This window comes from Pelodiscus sinensis, chromosome 1 (assembly GCF_049634645.1).
Source record: "Pelodiscus sinensis isolate JC-2024 chromosome 1, ASM4963464v1, whole genome shotgun sequence".
NCBI classification, from domain to species: domain Eukaryota; kingdom Metazoa; phylum Chordata; order Testudines; family Trionychidae; genus Pelodiscus; species Pelodiscus sinensis.
Genome location: NC_134711.1, coordinates 296740152 through 296761020, shown reverse-complemented (window position 1 = coordinate 296761020; position 20869 = coordinate 296740152). Strand labels below are relative to the sequence as shown.

At 42.2% G+C, this 20869-nt stretch overlaps 1 protein-coding gene across 15 annotated transcripts in view; it reads left to right on the top strand.

Moving 5' to 3' along the window:
- Positions 1–13552: 13552 nt before the first annotated feature.
- The window catches only part of NBEA (neurobeachin), a 748692-nt gene continuing 741375 nt past the window's right edge, over positions 13553–20869 (top strand). For 9 of the 15 annotated variants that reach the window (XM_075919184.1, XM_075919178.1, XM_075919179.1 and 6 more), the window contains exon 1: positions 13553–14945. In XM_075919184.1, coding sequence (XP_075775299.1) covers positions 14685–14945 — 261 coding nt within the window. In that variant the 5' untranslated portion in view covers positions 13553–14684. The remainder of the gene's footprint in view (positions 14946–20869) is intronic. The other 6 variants (XM_075919186.1, XM_075919185.1, XM_075919181.1 and 3 more) reach the window with 1 other exon arrangement.

The window sequence follows — 20869 nt, the reverse complement described above, 5'->3', positions numbered from 1 at the left end:
CAGTATGCAGCTTCCTCTTATTATATCTTTAAAAGCAAGGTAAGGATTGGGTTGCATCAGGGAAACGGGATGTACCTAGAATAGGATTGCTTTTTATCAAACAGAGAGGGAGGGCTCTGCTATATAATGACATTTTGGGGGCAGCAGGGGATATGGGATGGAAAGCAGGGACAGTTATACCATATAATGACCACAAGTGTGCAACAAAGGGAAGCAAGATAAAAATTTGGTTGTGCCAGAAAAATGGGATGTGCCTGGAATGGGATTGCTTCCCATAAACCTCTACCAAAAAGAGAGAATCACCAGCCAGATAAAAGGGGCTGGCTTGGGGGCATGCTCCCCCTTCTAGGACTGGCACAGTCCCAAGCCTCCCACACACAACACACTCTTTAAGGAGGGCTAGTGGGGTGACGGTACCCTCTCAGCTTTTATGGTAACTTTACTGGTTGTTCCCCTTCATCAGGAAGTGAGGGGAAAGTGCACACTTTTCTGGATTCCTCACTCTGGCTGGGGTGCACAGGGTGCTGACAAACCTGGTCCTGCTCCTGCTCCTGCATGCACCCCTCCCTTACTGTGCTTGCTGGAGCTGCAATGGGCATAGAGAGGAGCTTCTTACCTGGTCCCAAGCTGCTGCAGTGAGAGAAGAATGTGGTACTCATCTTTTCCCATGGTAGCCTGCACACTGAATCCCTTATCCCAAGCCCCACCTCAGAGCAGGGATTCAAATGAAGCATGTACAATTTCATTTTATTTTCCAAAATACAAAAAATAATTGAGTTAAGGACCTGAGCAGTCCCAGGTAAATCTTCTAGTATCCTTATATTTTAAGATCTTGTTCCTTTCTTAAATCAATCCTATGCTTGGGTGAAGGGACAAACTGACACCTCTGGAAATAAAAACCTTTATTTGTCCAGAAAACAGGTATAAAAAAGAGACAGAAGCAGTGAAAATTTCCCCACGCTACCCTAGCAATGAGACTCATCTGTGACCTGGAGGAGACCGCTCCCAGTGTTGAAAAGTGAGTTTAGCATGTATGCACAAACCATTGATTCATCTATAATATTTCTCAAATAATATGATTTTTTTCTATACGCTATTTACACATCTGTTGCATAATCTGCTACTATGCAAATCAAGAGTCCATAAGAAAGGCAATTATGTATGACAATATCTAGTGAACGAAGCAAGGTCCTCAGCAGAGTCCTACCTCCTTTGCTCTGTACTTCACAAAATGTGCCCTACAAGATTATAAAAATTGCAGAATAAAGGAGGCCCCCGAGATGCGAACTCAGCCCGCGTATACTATGGCGCCTACCGTAAATGCAGGTTCAAGTTACGATGCTTCCAACTTGCGATGCTTCCTCTGGAACCAATTGCTTGCAAGTTGGGGGCCTCCTGTATTCCAATTATTATAATTACCATGCAATTAGATCAGAATATGTAGGCATAAAGGACTAGTTATGGTCTCTTATGAAACCTTAACTTTGGTATTTCTGGAATACAGAGTACTTCACAATCTTAATATTTTTCTAATGTAGCTTTCTGGAATAAATGAAAGCATTTAATATTCCATTAATCAGCTCAGCCAACTTATTCAAGATATGATAATCTTCCATTGGCTTCTGTTTAATTTCAAGTTTATTTACACTGAAATAACCTCAGCCTGTTTCTGTTTACAGTAATATGGGCAGCACTGTAGCATGTTCTAGTCTCCCTACAGTTTGCAGGACATCTCAACTAATAACTGAGTCACACTATCTGCACAATGTCATCATGTCAGGGAACCAGCTGCAGCAGATTCAGTCTCTTAGCAACATCCTGAGCATAGGTGCCTCTGGTAGTAGTTGCCTGATTCACTGTACCTCCTGACTGCTGGAGGGGTGGAGGTAAGCCACTACTTAACCCAACAGCCGCCAGAGTTTCGTGGGTGCTCAATGCATTTCATGTTGAACCTGTGCTTGATCCTGCTTCTATGCCTACCCAGTCCAGCATGCTCTTGTGCTCATTGGCAGCGAATCAGAGGAGCCAGTGGTGCCCGTGCTCCAATATTCTGGAACGTGGTCCCAGCTCCAGCAATGTTTGGTCTTATATTTTCGGAGCTGCCCTGATCATAGGACCAACCAAGGCAACCATCCTGGTACCCATGCTTTGGGGGACCCTGCACTTCAGGAGTATTGGGGGAGGAGGGAGTGGCAGGTTTGGTGCCAGCAAAAGCGAGTGACCCAGCCGCTGCTCTGCTCCCACCCTTCTTCTCTCTGCCCCTGCTTTGACCTTTCCCCGCTGCTTTCCAGCTTTCTGCCTGGAGCGTTGCTGGTAGCTAGCAGAGTGGGGTGGAATGCAGCAGTCTAGGGCCAAGCTGCTTGCTGCTGCCAGCACCAGGCCTCTTGCTAATCCTCCTTGCCGCCCTGGACACTGTGTGCCCCTGAAGTGCAGGGCTCAAGGAGGTTGCCCCAGTTCATCCTATGGACAGAATGGCTTTGCTTGGACCCATTCTGGGCACCACCAAATTGTATGCCATCCTGGTGCCCAGGTTTGTGTTCACTCCTGTTCCTGCCCTTCATGCTTGACACTGTGGCTCTGATCTCTGGCTCTGCTTCCCGACCACATCTCCAGCACATTCACTGGCTCAAGCATTCAGTTTCTGATTCTTGATATTGCCCTTTGCTCTTCAATATCCCTTTCTCCTGATTGTATACTCCAACTCAGTTCCGTTTTAACCACCAGATCCGGCAGTGGTCACCCTCATAGCTCTGACTATTAGACCCAACTGCCTCCATCCCACTCTATTTGACACAACTCTATATTTGATTGTTCAGCATTATCAATTTCTCACTCTAGTACACAGAATCCCTCAAGGTTTGGTATTAAAAAAAAAGCTTGATAACGCTTTTCAAAACCCACATTTCTGATTTATTTTCTTGGATGATTAGCTTCCATCGAGTTCAGTTATGTGCTTTTTTTCTACTTCAGGCAGCAGGTTAGGCCCATCAATGCCATCTTTAATTTCTTTACAGATGGCTTGGAATGTGTTCAGTTTTGATGGTCCTGCAAACAGAAGACAATCTTGACTTCCACCTTTAACTTAAGTGTTGGATATAGGATAGATCCATCAACTCCAATTTCATCAAATAATCTTTCATTGCATGCAGACTTTCTCTGTTGTTTAACAGAGTCAGAGGTCATACTCTAGTAAATCTAGTTAGTATCTTATTCCATTATTTTCTTCTTCTAGAGATTGTTTTTAACTTTGAAGGTTCTTCATCTTTTATTATAATCTCTGATTACTTTCTTTGCAAATAAAATCAAGCTTGGGGAGCTGATGTCAGCACAGCCAGGACATCTAGAGTGTAGCTTTTTGTATTTCACACAGAGAAGCAGAGCTGCAGCTGATTTAATCTTGTAAGATTGCCCTTCAGTTATTACATATCACTTTTTTTGCCTATAGCTTTGTCATCACTGGTATTTAGGAAGCATTAGATAAACTCAGCTCATTAGTTGTACACTGTAGAGCTTGGTGCAAATAAGCTTGTTTGAAGTGACTGCTGCCCTTCTATGTTTATTGGAACTTATTATTAGAAAGAGAATGGTTTGCTCTCAAACACAGAGGGCTACATCTGTAAAAGGTTTGCACCAATGATCAGACTTTTGCTTCTCATAATAAACAGATCATTTTTCCAAGGGTTTCTGTAGCAAAGCTGATACATCCCAGGGAGGTGTGCTTTCTGGTCTGCTCTGGGTCACTATAATTGTACTATGAATTACTATCTGTACTACCATCTACTCACAGAAAGTTACCTCTTTCAGAGGATCTCTCCTTTTCGGTACTCAGTTTTCTCTTCATCGCATTGCAGACAGCTGCTTCTTATTAAATAAGGATAGATGCATCAGTAGTAGATTCTTATTAAAATGTAACATTGAAAGATTGGAATTAAGGTTTGTGTAGATTTTCATGAATGCACTGAATATGGTACTATTTCTTGAACTATGTGTGAGAATATTATTGTTATGTTACTGTTATGTAGATGTAGTGACCTAATGCCTTAAGATTAATATTTTTTGGTCTTTGTCAGAAGTCAAACATACTCGGGTAGATGAATTATTGATCTGACCAAGACTGGCTGTTCTTATATATTTTTATTTTCACCCATGAAACATGAATGAGATCAATAGGTTTGCATGGGTATAAATGAAAAATAGAAAGTGGCTCTTGTCGTCTTTCTGATGATTTTCCACTTCAGGATAATAATAATCTTCCTTTTAAGATTAGTTTGGCTACTAATGAAGACCCTTAATTAGGCACCGGATCTGCTTGCATGGACTTGTATATGTCTACTTGGAGTCCCACTGAAGTCAGTATGGAGCTACATTACTGAATCATGATGCAGGATAAAAACTTAAGCCATATTTTATGAAGTCACAGAATCAATGGCTGAATACACATCAAAGAGAAACTTTCGAAATATTTATACAAACCAAGAGCCAAGTACCTATATTGACAATTTTAAGCTGGTTTTGATGGTTTAAAAAAAGTATCCTGTTTAGCTCTAATTGTGTACCACTGAAGGGAACTTTGTCATTGATCTCAGTGAATGCAAGATCAGGTGTTTTATGAGCATACACAGCCCCAACATTTTCACTCAGCTACTGTTGGCACAAAATGCCAATTTCAATGAAATTCAAAAACACCAGCAATTTATCCAAAATGATACGAGGCACTAAAATATCTATCAACTATTCACACAAACAAGACTATTCATACTTTTAAACCTTCCACTCCCATCTTGGCACATTGTAAATGCTATTTCTACAGAGTTGTAATTTTAACGATAATTGTTTGGGGAAATGCTTGCAATGAGGTGTGATAGTTTGCTATACTTGTGTCTCCTGCTGTTGGCAATGCTGTGAAGCCTAGTCAGAGAACAATGGCCAGCAGAGATCATTTGTCTAAACATTTTATTCTCTTCTAGGTAGCTGAAATATTAAAAATCCAACACAGCATAAACTCTGTCTTCTAATTGAAATTACCTTAAGAGATGCAGTGGTATTTTCATACCAGATTTCTCTCTTCTGCAACTGATTTAATTGTAATTAGTAACTTGCAATGACGTTATAAAGAATGTTTCATAATAGAGTAATACTCAGCATACTGATTTTATACTTAATCTCCATGTAGACATAAAAATAATTTAAAAACAATAACTTTCAGATTCTAGGGGAAAAGAATGTCTTTTTATTGTAGCATATTAATAGATAAGGCTGAGTTCATATTCTAATTAATACACTCTTTACCTTGTGCATAATTTGGTTTAGAAACAAAAAATAATTTTGACCAAAAATGACATAATAATTATTTTATTTTAAAAATATTAAAATTGACCGTTGCAGTCAGTCTGAGTGTATGTGGAATCCTGATGCTCTGGTTATTTTAAAAGTTTTAAAAGAACAAAATAAAAATTAAAACACCTGTAGAAGCTGAATGTTGGAGTTTCCTGATTTGCTGGAACATTGTGGCTGGCAGGAGGGACAAGAATGAAATTTCTAAAGCCTTTCCTCCCAAAAAGAAAAGTGCAGATTCTCCTAGGGCTTCATACATTCTTTCCGACTATACAAACAATCCACCTATACAAACAATCTGAGTTTGAGGACCTCATAGTTACAGCTGACATGATGTCATTAAAAATGAAAGAAACATTTAAATTATGAAGAGATATGATAAATAATCCTAGCTATGAATATCAAAACAAATAGTAGAGTTATTTCTATTGATACTGGAGAAGATGAAGTAGAAAATAAAAAAAGGACATACTTTGACATTTTCTATCTCAGCTGAATAGTTTCAAAGCATGGTCTGTGGGCCAATACCAACTAAACACCTAGAAAAACATGACAGCCAAGAATATAAGATTCTGATTACAAAGATTTTCAAGAAGTGGTGGAAGTTCAGTAAAACATAATTCCAAACCAACTTGTCTGGATCCAAAGAAACTCTCCCTGTATCACATTATTATCAGTGGGAAGAGTATTACTGTAAACTTACTTTATTAACAATCCTAAACTCTGCAGAGCTTCAGGTAAGAGTTGTAAGTAGATCTGAATGAATACTTCCCTGACAGCTAGCTGGGAAGAGACAAGGGGTGTGTTTGTGTAAATACAGTTGCTCCTGGTTTACTTAGATTTGTTAGATATTCAGCTGATGAAAGGGTGTTTTGCTTTTTAATTAATGTGGCTGGTGTTTAGTCACAAATAATGATATTGTTAAACATGGTCACCAATGCTTGTAACTATTATGTTCTCTGTATTCCCACAGACTATGCTTAACTTGTCCCATAGAAGGAAGATAACATCAGTTTAAATCAGTGGTTCTCCAAGTGTGGTCTGTGGAATATTTGTGATCTGTGACCATCTTGCAGGTGGGTTATGGGATTGGCGCTCGCCCTTCCCCTGTAGCAGAGCCTGCACTGGTGTTTCATCCTAGTGCCCTCCTGCCACAAGGTTGGAGTGCCAGCGCTAGCTTCCTGCGGCAAGAGAGAGCCTCTTGGGCAGTATCTGGTTTTCAGGGGAAGGAAGCAGCTCCACATGCTGCTGCTCCCCCTCCCTCTGGCTGGGGAAATGGCAATGCAAGAAACCACTTGCTTGGAGGCTTTCCCTGCTGTTCCCATTGGCTGGAATCGTGGCCAATGGGAGTAGCAAAGGGCACAGAGCCGATAAGCACCCTCATGCACTCCCTTCCCACTGAGACCCCACACCACTACCCCTCCCTCTCAGATTTCTCCATCCTCAATCTGTTTCTGCACCTTACCTCTCATCCAGACCCCCACCCTCAGTCTGCTTGTGCACCCTCCCTTCCAGCCAGACCCCACACATCCATCCCCTCCTGTATCCATTTTGTCATCATGGGTGGTTGGCTGGTGGTCTGTGGATAGGTCTGCATTGAGCAGTGTGGGCCACAGGCCAAAAAGTTTGAGAAGTGCTGATTTAAAGAATCTTGGATGGACACGTACTCGAATGTCAGTTTTGTGAGAATGTGGTGAAAGCAGGACCCTCAACCAGCAGGCTACATGCCCTGAGGTGTCTGGTTTAAGACTGTTTCAACCTGTTTTTCCTGGAAAAAGGGTCAGAAGCGTGTAGCTTTCTCAGGAAGGACAAGCAAGGGAAAAAGGGAGGAGGTATTGCCTCATATATTAAGAATGTATAGACATGGACTGAGATTGAGATGGAAATAGAAGACAGACTTATTGAAAGTCTCTGGATAAGGATAAAAGGGGTAAAAAATAAGGGAGATTTCATAGTAAGGATATACTACAGACTGCCTAAACAGGAAGAAGAGGTGGATGAGGCTTTCTTTAAACAAAACCATATAAAGCACATGAATTGATGGTGATATGGGCGACTTACGTCTGGGGAGTTATGTTTGGAAAATAACACAGCAAGGAACAGTTTATCCAACAAGTTCCTGGAGTGTATTGGAAATAATTTTTATTTCAGAATTTGAAGAATGCTACAAGTGGATAGGCTCTTCTAGATTTTATTTTGACAAATAGGGAAGAACCGATTGAGAATTAAAAAGTGGAAAGTAGGCTGGATTAAAATGATCATGAAATGATGAATTCATTATTTTAAGAAACTGTAGGAAAGAAAACAGCAAAGACATTAGATTTCAAGGCAGACTTTAACAAAGGTGGGAAGTAAGTCTAAGAGGAAAAACAACTTAAGACAGTAGGCAATTTTTCAAAGACATTATTAAGGGCATAAGAGCAATCTTTTCCACTGCATATGGCAAGAGATCACCCTGGCTTAAACAGGAGATCCTGAATGATCTAAAAAGAGTCCTCCAAAAAGTGGCAACTAGGTTAAATTACAAAGGACGAATATAAGCAAATAACACAAGTATGTAGAGATAAAACAAAGGCACAAAATGAGCTCAATCTAGCTAGAGACATAAAGATAAAAACATTCTACAAAAATATTAGAAGCAAGAGGAAGACTAAGGATGGGGGTAGACACGTTACTCAAAGAAGAGAGGGAAACAGTAACAGATAATATGGAAATGGGAGAGATGTTTACTGACTTCTTTCTTTCAGTTTACACCAAGAAAGTTGGTGGTGACTGGATACCTAACATGATGAATGCCAGTAGAAATGGGATAGGTTCAGAAGGCTAAAATAGGGAAAGAACAAGTTAAAATTACTTACCTAGATGTATTCAAATCACTAGGGCCTGATGAAATGCATTCTAGAAATCTCAAGTAGCTATCTGAGCCATTAGCACTGATCTTTGAAAACTCATGGAAGACTCAAAAGGACTGGAAGGGGCATATACAGTGCCCGTCTATAAAACAGGGACTAAGTACAACAGGGACTAAGTACAACATGGAGAATTACAGACCAGTCAGTTTAATTTCAGTATCTGAAAAGATAATGGAGCAAATAATTAAGCACTCAATTTGCAGAGACCTAGAAGGTAATAAGATAGGTCAGCATGAATTTGTCAGTAATAAATCATGTCAAACTAAACTAGCAGCTTTCTTTGACAGGGTAACAAGCCTAGTTGATGAGAGAAGCAGTATATGTGGAATATCTTGACTTTAGTAAGGGTTTTATACTGTCTCACATGACCCTCTCATAAACGAATTAAGGAATTATAGCTTCAAAGGAGCTACTATAAGGTGAACACATAACTAGTTAGTTATCAGTGGTACACAGTCAAGTTAGAAGGGCATACAGAGTTGGGTCCCACACAGATTTGTTCTGGACCAAGTTCTGGTCAATATCCACATCAATGATCTAGATAAAAAGAAAGTCCTGCCATGAGTGAAGGGGCCTGGACTAGTTTACCTCTTCAGGTTGCTTCCAGTTCTGTAATTATAAATGTTCTTTCTATGCTATTATAGAAAAGTCTGCAGATGATAGCACAGATTCAAATGACCTGGACAAACTGGAGTAAATAAGATGAAATCCAATAAGGACGAATGCAAAGTACTCCATTTAGGAAGGAACAATCAGTTGCATATCCACAAAATGGGAAAAAAATACTGAAGAAAAGGATCTTAGGGCTACAGGCGATCACAAATTAAATATTTGTCAGCAGTATAAGAATATACAAACATCGTTCTGGGATATTAGCAGGAATATTATAAGCAAGATGTGAGAAGTAATTATTTCAATCCACTCTGTGCTGATAAGGCCTCAGCGGGAATATTGGGTCCAGTTCTGAATGCCACATTTCAGAGAAGATGTGGAGAAATTGGGGAAAGAACAGAGAAAGAGCAACAAAAATGATTCAGGGTCTAGAAAAATTGACACATGAGAAAAGATTGGGAAAAAAACCCCTAATGTTCTATAGGGCAGTGAGGCTGACAGACTCACCAGGTCCCTAGCAAAGTGGGGGAAGGGGCAGAGCTTCACTGAGGAAGCCCTCAGCACCACCCGAGACACCTGTGCCAATTTAAAAGACGCAGAACACCAACATCCACTGCAGTAACAGTGGTTGCAGCTGGGAGCCCCAGGACCTTTGGAATTGCAAGTTGCGATTGGTGCCCCCGCCTCCATAGCCCTCAATGTTGTGACATCATCATTGGGCGCCGCATTAAATGTGGCACCCTAGGCAACTGCCAAGGTTGCCTACATCCATGGGCCGCCCCTGAGCAAAAGGCATGTTCAAGGAATGCAGACTTTGTTTTTGTCATATGTCAGTGTAGAGTGCATTGCCAGAACACAGAAAGGGAGTAGGGCCATGTTCCTGTTTCTTTACACTCCATTATGGACAAGTACACTGCACACCTTAAGGGGTGAGCACTGAGTGCACTTTCCTTGCCTACCAGTTTGTTTCAGCAGATGTACTACAGAGATTTTCCAGGGTAGTATCACATCCTACTATATCCAATGACTATGGCACTGATCTTGCACATTGAAAACTCTGGGGCTCTGTGCAAGTGTAAGGATCTGCCTGCACAGAACATCTTACAAGAATGCAGGTTAGGCCCTGAAACCATAAACTTAATTTAGCACATAAGTCCTATTTTTAGATGCCACTGCAAGCCCCCAAACTGCCACTGAGCTCCCACCTAAAGTTGCTTGGAACTTAAGTTTTTGCTATAAAAGTTCTCTAGGTCCCTAAGTTTTGGCCTCTGAGCATGTGCACTGTGGCCTCACTCCTGGAATATGGGTACTTATCTCCTCCCTAAGTCCTACAGCAAAGGATGAACACGAGGAAGTAACCACTCCTCCAATGAAGTTACATGTATGGCCTTACCCATTTTGCATGCTCAGAGACCTCTTAATACATCACACACAATACCAGGAATGACAAGAATTTCCCTTATAATATGTAGCCCAGGAGTGAAAGCACTCGTCTGGCAGGTGGATGACCACCTGTTCAAGTCACCCTTCCCTCACCTCATGAGGTGAAGAGATTAGAACAGGAATCTGTCTCCTCTCAAGTGAATGCCCTAACCCCTGGGCTATAGAGTCACTCTCTGTGACTCAATGAATAGCTAATCATTCAATTACTGAGTTAAGTGGAACAACTTCCATAGGCGATGGGGGGGGGGGGGGAATTCATAATAGACTAGCTTCAAACCTAGCTATTAGACCACTTGAACGAGAGGTAGCAGTTCCTTTTTCAAATCTCATCTCCCTTAAGTAGAGGGAAAACTTGAACCACTGGTCTCTCTCAGCAGGTAAGCTTTCAAACCACTGGGCTAAACATTATAAAGGAGTACCTCCTGGGCTGTTCTGTGTGTAGAGAAGCCCCCTCTGAGCACAACTACTGGATCAGGTCCCATACTCAACTTACATGGAGGAGTGCCTATCTTCCTCCCTTTATGGATCACTTGCCTTGTTGCAGCACACCCTAAGGTGCCAAACTCCATGGCTGCGTCTAGATTGGCATGATTTTCCGGAAATGCTTTTAACGGAAAAGTTTTCCGTTAAAAGCATTTTCGGAACAGAGCATCTAGATTGGCACGGATGCTTTTCCGCAAAAGCACTTTTTGCGGAAAAGCGTCCGTGCCAATCTAGATGCACTTTTCCGCAAAAAAGCTCCGATCGCCATTTTCGCGATCGGGGCTTTTTGCGGAAAACAAATCAGAGCTGTCTACACTGGCCCTTTTGCGCAAAAGCTTTGCGCAAAAGGGACTTTTGCCTGAATGGGAGCAGAATAGTATTTCCGCAAGAAGCACTGATTTCTTACAGTAGGAAGTCAGTGCTTTTGCGGAAATTCAAGCGGCCAGTGTAGACAGCTGGCAAGTTTTTCCGGAAAAGTGGCTGATTTTCTGGGAAAAACTGGCCAGTCTAGACACAGCCCATGAGAGAGCTGAAGCTTAGCTTACACCCATCTCATCAGCATCTCCTGTGGATTAACATCAGGCTACTTGCCTAGGGTTCTGGCTTTGTGAGACAAAATCAACAAGGGGGGGGGGGCGCGAAGGAGAGGTGAAGGGGTCAAATGCCCCAGGACCCAGCAATTGAAGAGAGTCTACTGCTGTGGTGAATAGAGCCCCCAGGCTTTTTAAATCACCATCAGAGCCCCTGTTCTTCAACCCACTCCAGCTGTCAGTGGTCCCATAGCCAACTCCCCTCCCCAAATTGCCCAAGGCCCAGGAAAGTCTGTCGCTAGCCCTGCTCCTTGATCATCAGACTAACTCAGGCTTTGTGGATCACAGCATTGTGCCAGATTTTTTTCTAGTAGCCTAAAAGTTAAACGTGATGCTGAGCACCCCAACACCTAGGTGCTGGTGCCTGATTTATGAATGGAACATTTATTGCTTTCAATGAGAGCTGGGTGTACAGCCTATTCCAAAATCAGAGTGTGCATTAGAAAAATGTTGGTGGTATTATAGTGTTCATCTAGTTTTCAATAAGGATGTGAAAGGTTAACTGGTAAGCATCACCCTTTAGAGATGATGCTTACCAGTTTTGGTTAACTGGTGTGTCTAGAGCAGCTCCACCCAGCATGGGTAGGGAGCTGCCCGAACCCTGTGGGGCCTGCCGTGGACAGGGGTTGTCTGAACATCCAGAGCAGCCCCTGCCTTCAGTGACCCAGGGTGGGCCTGCAGGCAGGTGCTGATCCAGCTGGAGTGGAGTGCCCCCCCCTTAATGGATTAACCAGTTATATGTAAAGGTTAACTGGTTAACCAATTACATGGGATTTTACATCCCGGCTGTGTCTAGACTGGCAAGTTTTCCCGCAAAAGCACCTGCTTTTGCGGAAAAACTTGCCAGCTGTCTACACTGGCCGCTTGAATTTCCGCAAGAACACTGACTTCCTACTGTCTGAAATCAGTGCTTCTTGCGGAAATACTATGCTGCTCCCGTTCGGGCAAAAGTCTCTTTGCCCAAACTTTTGTGCAAAAGGGCCAGTGTAGACAGTCCAGATTTGTTTTCCACAAAAAGGCCCCGATCGTGAAAATGGCGATCGGGGCTTTTTTGCGGAAAAGCGTCCGTGCCAATCTAGACGCGCTTTTCCGCAAATGTTTTTAATGGAAAACTTTTCCGTTAAAAGCATTTGCGGAAAATCATGCCAGTCTAGACATAGCCCCTAGTTTTCAATATGATGAAGTGCAAAGGAAGAAGCAAAGAAGCTGAGATTGGTGTCGAGCTTTTGTTCGGGGGGGAAAAAAAACTTAAAACAAATAGTCCTGCAGCACCCTGGAGACTAACAAAAAAGTGAAGATATCATGAGCTTTCATGGGTGCAACCCACTTTTCCAGAAGCTCTGTGCTACAATAATATTCACAATAGCTGATGAACAGTCACCACGTTCAAGATTGCTTATCAACAAGCAAATGGAATTGATTAGAAAAGATGGAAATTTTATATACTTATCCAGCTAAAAACACCTCATTTCATAAACTTATTTTTGAAAAATGAATGTGATCTTCAGAATTAAAAAAGGCTGGTAATTAACAGCTGATGTGGGGAATACTCTCACATTATTTCCTTATACTCTGTACTTAATATTTACCCTTCTCACATTATTTCCTTATAGTCTGTACTTCATATTTACATTAACAGAGTCAAAACTTATTCTACCTCAGTTCAAGATCTCAATTAAAAATCATACTTATAATATGTAGTGTTTCACAAATACCCTTTTTTCCTACTCTAAATCCTAGGAATAGGATAATTAACTTTATCACAAATTCAGTGCAGAACACACCTCACTTTTTTATAATCTATAGCTGAAAAGTGTAAATTAAAGAACAATTTTTGAAGAACAGCCTGCAGTTAGAAAGTTTATGCAATAAGAGTCAAAATATGTTGTTTTTAAAGGAAGCTATTAAATATGGCGAATAGTTATGATCTCTGAAATAGGTGGGAAGTGTGGTGGTATAGAAAGCTGAAAGACTCTATTCCTTACTTATACCTTTCTCCCTAAAGAAGTAGATTAAAACACCCTTAGGAAATGTAGTTTTTTGAAAAAGCATAACATTCTAGGGTAAGATTACATTTTGCAAGATAACAGACATACTGGAAAAACACTTTGAACGGGTAAAGTAAAACAAGCTTGTCAAAGAAACATGATATGCTCATATTAAAAAAAACCTTTATTGCTCCATTCACTGAGCTTTAAACCTGCACCTCTCCAACTGCTGGTGTGATTTGTTCTAAACTTTCAGCCCTGGCACAACAATAGTAGAGGGGGTGGCTTTTCAAAATCAGATTTTTAAAACTTCAAGCAGGGATGAGCAGCAGGGTTTATTACGGGTCTGTAGTTCCTACTCGGCGCCTAGCCCACGTAAGAGCTGGAATTAGGAGCGCTGGGGGTGTGGCAGCACCCCCCTGGCTTCAAGAGGTATCCCTCAAATTCAGGGTTTAGTTCTCTGGTTCCCCGCAACCCCTCCCCCAATAAAAACGGTCCCAGCAGCTGTGGGGGAGGGAGGTGCAAATGACTTCGCAGCAGATGGGTCATTAGCAGTGGTTCAGGGACTCCAGTCAAGGCGGTGACCACAGCCCCTGAGGCGGGCGGTGAGAACACAGGCTCGGCAGGCAGGGCGCGGGCTCTCCTCAGCGCTGCCGGGGGGGGCGCGCACGGCTTGCCCTGAGGGGGCTCTGTACCCGCCGTGCCCCGCCCGCAGGGAGCTGTGGGGCCAGCAGGGCAGGCGGACAAAGCGGGGCAGGGAGAGGCGGTGTTTCTAGCCGCGGCCTCAGTGGTGTAACCCGCGCGCGGCGCATCCTGCGGCAGCGGCGGCGCCGGATCCCGGCCGCTCAGGGTCTCGCGCAGCCCGAGGCACCTGCTCACCTGTCTCCAGCCAGGGGGGAGGCGGGAGGGGGCCGCGCAGCCCGGCCACGCCCCCCACGGGCTCAGCGCAGGCGCCCTGGCAGCTACCGCAGGCAGGGGGCGGCAACATGGCGGAGTGAGCGGCGGCGGCTCTGGCTCCACAACAACAGCGGTGGCAGCGCCTGCGGCTCGCGGACCCGTCCCCAGCCCGCTTCCCAGCGCCGCCTCCGGTCCGGGCGCGGCGTCTGCTCCTCCGGCCCCGCTGCGGGGAGCGGCCCCGGGTGGCCGGGCGGGCTCCGGCTAACGGGGCAGCGGCGCCCATAATAATCCCTCATAATAGCGGAGCGGCTGCCGGGACGGTGCTTGCGCTTCGGGCCGGCTCCCTGCGGCCCCGCCGGGCGCTGCTGCGGTGGATGCTGGGCTGGGCTCGGCCGGGGGCAGGTGGCGGCGGGCGCGGGGGGTAGATGGCGAGTGAGAAGCCGGTGTCGGGGCCGGACCCGCAGCCCGCTGGGCTCATCCCTGTGGGGGCTGGAGGCGGCGGCGGCAGCGCGGCGGTGATGGGGGAGCTGCGAGCGTCGGGCTCCGGGGCCGTGGTGCTCCCCGCGGGGATGATTAACCCGTCGGTGCCGATCCGCAACATCCGCATGAAATTCGCCGTCCTCATCGGACTCATCCAGGTCGGGGAGGTCAGCAACCGGGACATCGTAGAGACCGTGCTCAATCTGGTAAGTGTCCGGCACCCTCTTCTCATTCATCCGCATCCCTGCGCGCAGGGTCCGCGCCCCCTGCTGAGCCTCCCCTAGGGACCCGGCACCCTCCCCAACCACCAGCGACCCTTCTCCCCCCTCCTCCTATACGCATCCCGCCCGTTCCTTCCAGGCCAGTTTCCACCACTGCCTCCTCCCTAATTCCCAAACCAAGCACATCCATTGATTTCCCCTTTCTCTTCCCCGCATGTCCATTGCTCCCTTCCTGGCCCTGGGAGAGACCCTCTCCTCTCATGTTCCACCCTTCCCCACAATCCCCGTGCGTGAGACGCACACTCATCCGCATGTAACCCATTCGCTCTACTGTGTACCTAATGGCTCTCCTCACCTTGTGCGAAAGACCCTTCTGCTCAGCCTAAACTCCACACAGGACCTCAGGTGGTGAAAGAAACACGCACTCTTTCCAATCCATTTCCCCTCCTTCCCTTGTGCTGTCCTCTGCTATGAAAGTGGAATGGGTTCATTTTATATGTGTATTTATTAAACATAAGTATGAGAACCAGTAATTGACAACTTCAGGTGCTTGCAAACTGGTAGAGAGCCTGCCCACTTATTCCACTGAAGAAAAGGAGCATTTGATGTTGAATTTGTTTTTAATTGTCTAAGAATGAAGAGCAACCTGAGCTGGTATATTTCCTTGGAAACACAAATATGAGAGAGATTTAACCGTGTTAGTTTGGAGGTAATTGGGTTTGGTGTGTGGAGGAGGAGAGTTGCTATATTGTGTTAAGTGTTTTATTGCTGCAATTTGTAAGGGATTAGTTTGGTCATAGCTTAATCCCCTGTTCTAGTGTACCAAACCACATTCTTGCCTCTAGAATTAAGGGTGCCAAAATGGTCTCTGTGTTGAAAATCATTACATGTGATGTGGTGGATAAAAGCACAAAACAGGAAAAGGACATTACAGTTTACCTCCTTGGCCATTCACTCTCTTCATGGTATGAAAGAGTTACTGCAAGATTGTATGACTTAATGTTTTTGCGCTACCTACACCAAAGCCTGGGAAACATACATAAGCCTAAGGGGGGCGGGGGGGGGGGGGGGGGAATGGATCTAAAAATGAATCACTTTCAATTATGTGTAATTTGGTGCTGCTCCTGAATGTAAGATTCACTGCAGCAAAGCTTTTGAAGCAGTTCAGTCAATGAAATATATCCTCTTTTGCTTAAAGTATGATAAAAGCAACAGCTTAAGTCTGAAGGGAATTTAATTTAAACCAGCTTTCTAACAAAACAAGTTTACAATGTTAAATTTACGTTCATTTTGGAACAAATACTTACAGATAATTTTTATCTGGCACTTAAAACCATGTATTCTTTTAGTGTTTGACAGTTATTTGTATTTGACCTAGTGCTGGCTGAGTGGAAGAGCTGCAGCATTCAGGGAAAGATGTGGGTTGGTTAGATCATTTTAATCTTTATGGCTTAGATGGATGCACAAGAGTTAAGACTCTTCTTTTGTGAATGTGTCAAGCCAAACAGAAAACTGATAGTTTCTCTATTCTCTTTTCAAGCTATTTTGTAATCTTAAAATTTCCTTTACAAGTAACCTTTCAGATAAACAAGTTATGGTACAAGTTGTTCGAACTTTACTGGATATTACCCATTTATTTCACAGTAACACTTGGAATAAGGAAATAACACAGTGATTTTGTTTAGTAGCTTAAGCTAGATAAGTGTAGAATGGTTTAATCGTTTTCCTGTGTCTATCATCCTTTGCTGGTATTGCTAACCAAAAGGGAAGAAGCTAAATCTGATTGTATCAGCATTTAGGCTAACAATTTTTATTTTTGGTTATATTGGTTGGAAAGTCATAAAGTGTTTAAACCATTTGGTTACAAGAAATATGAATAAAGGTTGTAGTAATGCTTTCAACATCAGGGGATTCATGTGATCATAAAACCAGTTGGAAAGCTACTGCAGTAGCTATGCATTCTGGATAGTCCTCTGCTTCTAACCAGATGGACTAAAACATACAATAGCATGGAAAGAATATCCTCTTTCTTTGATGTGGAAATATAATCTAACGCTCTCCAGTTCAGTGAACAACTAGAATGCATTTATGCTTATAGTTTGAAAGTTCATTTACTCACAAGTAAAACAAACAGAATGAGACTGGAATCTAGAAAGCAAAATTATAATGGTATATCCTATAAACTACCAGTGTTCCCCTGCTGCTGCATTATTGGTTTTTAGTTCCCAGTATTTAAAATGAAATGCATTTCTTTATTTTTAGACTTTTTTTAAGGAACAACTTGAGGTTCCCTTAGTTGCTATACCATACTGTTTATGAATGAGTGTTCTTTCAGTATGTGTATTAATGTGAATGGGCATTGTTTAAAGTGCTATCTTCAATGACTTCTTGGATTAGATAACATGGTGTGCCAGTCTGACAGTAATTGTCTTTAACTATTCTGTAGCATGTACATGAGCCGTTTGGAGATGTCTAGTTTTGTTTAACGGAGTCTACAGTAGGTTGGGCTTCTCTTATTACCTAATAGGTGTCTGTCACAGTAACTTCTGATTCTTGAGATATGACATCTACGATACAGAATAGCCAAACATAACATAGATTTAAAAAATTGAAGTCCCTGAATTAATGCCTAGTTGGCAGTAATGTTGGAAAATCCTGATGTGAGAGCATAAAAGTAAAAGTACACTGTAACCATAAAATATTCTAATCACTAAATTTAACTGCAAGTGAATAAACTATTTAAGACTTCCCTTGAATAAATTCTTATGCTGTATTTGTCTCAAAGGGGCTAAGTTTTGATGGAGAAATTTTGATCATCTATAAGGTACGAAGACTGAACTTTAAATGTTGTTGCTGTTCACAGGTGTATTTAAAAATAAATTGTCTACATGTAATCAATTTACTAAATAACTTATCTTACTCAAACATTTTTCAAAATTAATTTATTCCAATATTGTACTGAATTTCTTTATTTTAACCTATCCTATGTAAGTAGTACGTGTGTACCATTTAAAAGTCAACTTTTGACATACTGCATTGACATAATACTATTGTGGAACAGAAATCTATTGTGACAACTGCAGGTACTTCTGGAGTGAGAATATTGGGTGTGTAATGGTGCCCTCTGTAGCAACAAAACAGCACACTCAGGCTAAACTCTACCATCACTTTTATTCATACCGTCTCACATATGTCATGGTAGAATACGGCCCTCAATTATATTTATTGATATCCTAGCACCAGTTTGAATGTTTCTGAAATAAAAAGCTGGTATTTTAACCATTTATCTATTCGTTATTCAAAGATTTACTATAAAGATTATTGCTGATTTCCTTTGAAGATTTTGTCTTGTGGAGTTAAACTGTCCAAGGCTTTTATTACCAACCATATGTGTTGATATAGGTTAATTCCGAACTGTCAGTTATGTGGTTTAACACCAAATCTATTCCTTTCCCCTACTTGTTATGAAAGTCATTTTGAAGCTAAAGGATAGCTAGCTAATGGTCATTACAGAAGATACTGTGTTGATTGTCAATAGAACATCTATTAGGTTACTAACCAGAGCGCACATGTCTGCTGTCAGTGTTCAAAATAAGTTTAAAAATTTAAAAGCTTCAGAGGGGTAGCCGAGTTAGTTTTTAAAGTGCTACCAGACTATTTGTTTTTTTTTTAAGTTTTTAAAATTTTAGGCAGGTTAGAAAGAGGGGGACTGAAGCCTGACAAAAGTTCTGAATATACTGAATTTTTGAATTACAGGGTGAACCTCTCTCTGGTCTGGCAAATCTGTGGTCCAGCTTGATTTTAGTTAGCCAGTTGTCCACTTACCATGGGTGTGGCCAAGTTTCCCATGGTCCCATACAGTTTGTTTACAGCCAGAAGACTTGGCTCTCAGTTTTCTGTGCTGTTATTTAGCTCTAATTTATCCCTAAGTGTCTTGGTAATGCTGCTGGACAATATTGGCCTTCCATGATTCAACACATTCTCTGGTTCGACACCAGAGAAGGTGCTGGACTAGAGAGGTTCAACCTGCAGAGGGCTAAGATGGATTTCGAGAGAGGCTTTGTAATATCCAGTTGGATGCGGTTCCTAGATCTCTTGGGGGCAGTCTTATTTATCCCCTTCATGGTGGTGCATGGGCCTTCTGTAATGAAACTATTGCTTTTCTCTCTCATAAAATGTGAGGGGGGGGGAAATGAGCAGGATCAATTTTGGTGGCTAAGACTGGGGAATCTCTTGGGTATTCAATTTCTCCTCTAATATTTAGTGGGCAGTAAAATTGGAGCTCTAAGGTTTGTGAGGAAGAATCCTTGGAGGAATTCTCCCTACATAAGAACTGTTCAGATTGTGTGCTGGAGCTAGAATTAGGCTGTCTACATTGCATGTTTCTTGTGCAAGAACAGGTGTTCTTGCGCAAAAACTTGCTGGCTGTCTACACTGCACGCATGTTCTTGTGCAAGTAAATTTACAGTATAGTGTCGGAAAACGGGGCTTCTTCTGGAAGAGTTATTCCTCTCCCCACAAGGAATAAGCCCTCTTGCGCAATAGCTCTTCCACAAGAGGTCAGTGTAGACAGGCAACATGAATTTCTTGCGCAAGAAGCCCCTATGATTAAAATGGCCATCAGAGCTTTCTTGTGGAAGAGAGCGTCCACACTGCCATGGATGCTCTTGCGCAAAAGCGCATGGCAGTGTGGACATGCTCTTGTGGAAGATTTTTTTTGTACAAGAACTCTTCCGCAAAACAGTTCTTGCGCAAGAACCTGCTAGTGTAGACAGCCTTAGTGTTTAAGGAGAAATTTGCACAGGTATAACCATATCGGTGTAGTTGGCATGCAGCCCTTCAATGTAGGTACCTAGCACTAACATAGAATGGGTATTGCTATTTACAGTTATGTCTTAGACTGAAGCAGTGCAGCACATCTGCCCTGGGAGTTTGTGGAGAATGAAATAGGGCCAAAGGTATAAAGTTGTTTCGGGATGTGTTTTTTCTAGATTTTAGAAGTCAGTGGTGCATTATTTTACATTTTTGTTGGTACTTGGAAGTGCTAACACTAAAGTCTAGGATGCATATGTTCTTAAAAAATAAAAGCTTAATTTGTGTAGCAAGTGAGGTAGTGGAAGTTTTTCCACTAGTGGAAGTTTTCTCTCCTCTTTGAGTGTTTTTGTCAAGCCTTAAACTGTGTTACGATTCTCCTTGATATCCTAATGTACAGAATACGCTTTTTATCTCATTTGACACTGACAGTTCTTTTGCTACAGTGAATTTGGAAAGAAACTTCTTTATAAATCTAAGAGGACACTAAAAACTATATAACAATTATAGCATTGTTATTGATGGCATACTTAAGGGTTAAACTCAGATTTTTAACGAATTTTTTTGTGTTTCCTTTTCTATCGAAAGTTCTTCTGGATCATCCCATAAAAAGTTAGATCTAGTTAATTTTTCAGTTGTATTCAAGCATTAGAAATACGCTGTAAAATATTTTCCAGAAAGTTTGTAGTGCTCTATAACAAATGTTGTGTTTACATATCTGCATTAAAAACCTTGGCATGAGTACAGCAACTTCTGGAATGTGCTCTTAAGATTGAAAATAATTGTTGCAAGTCATGATATACTTCTTAGTATGCTTGTGTACATATTTTTTTTAAAGGAAGTGTGTGGCATTCCAAATAGATGATTATTTCATATGCATCTCTGAAAGTGCACTTTTTTTAAAGCACAGATGCATTTGCTTAAATTAAATCTAAGTTAATGTCTGTTTCAAAATGAATACAAATTTAGAAGGCTAGTCGAAGAAGTGGGTTGTGCCCACAAAAGCTCATGATACCGTCTGCATGCTTTGTTAGTCTTTAAAGTGCTTCAAGAATATTTGTTCAATTTTTTTCAAAATGAATAGTCATTCTATACAG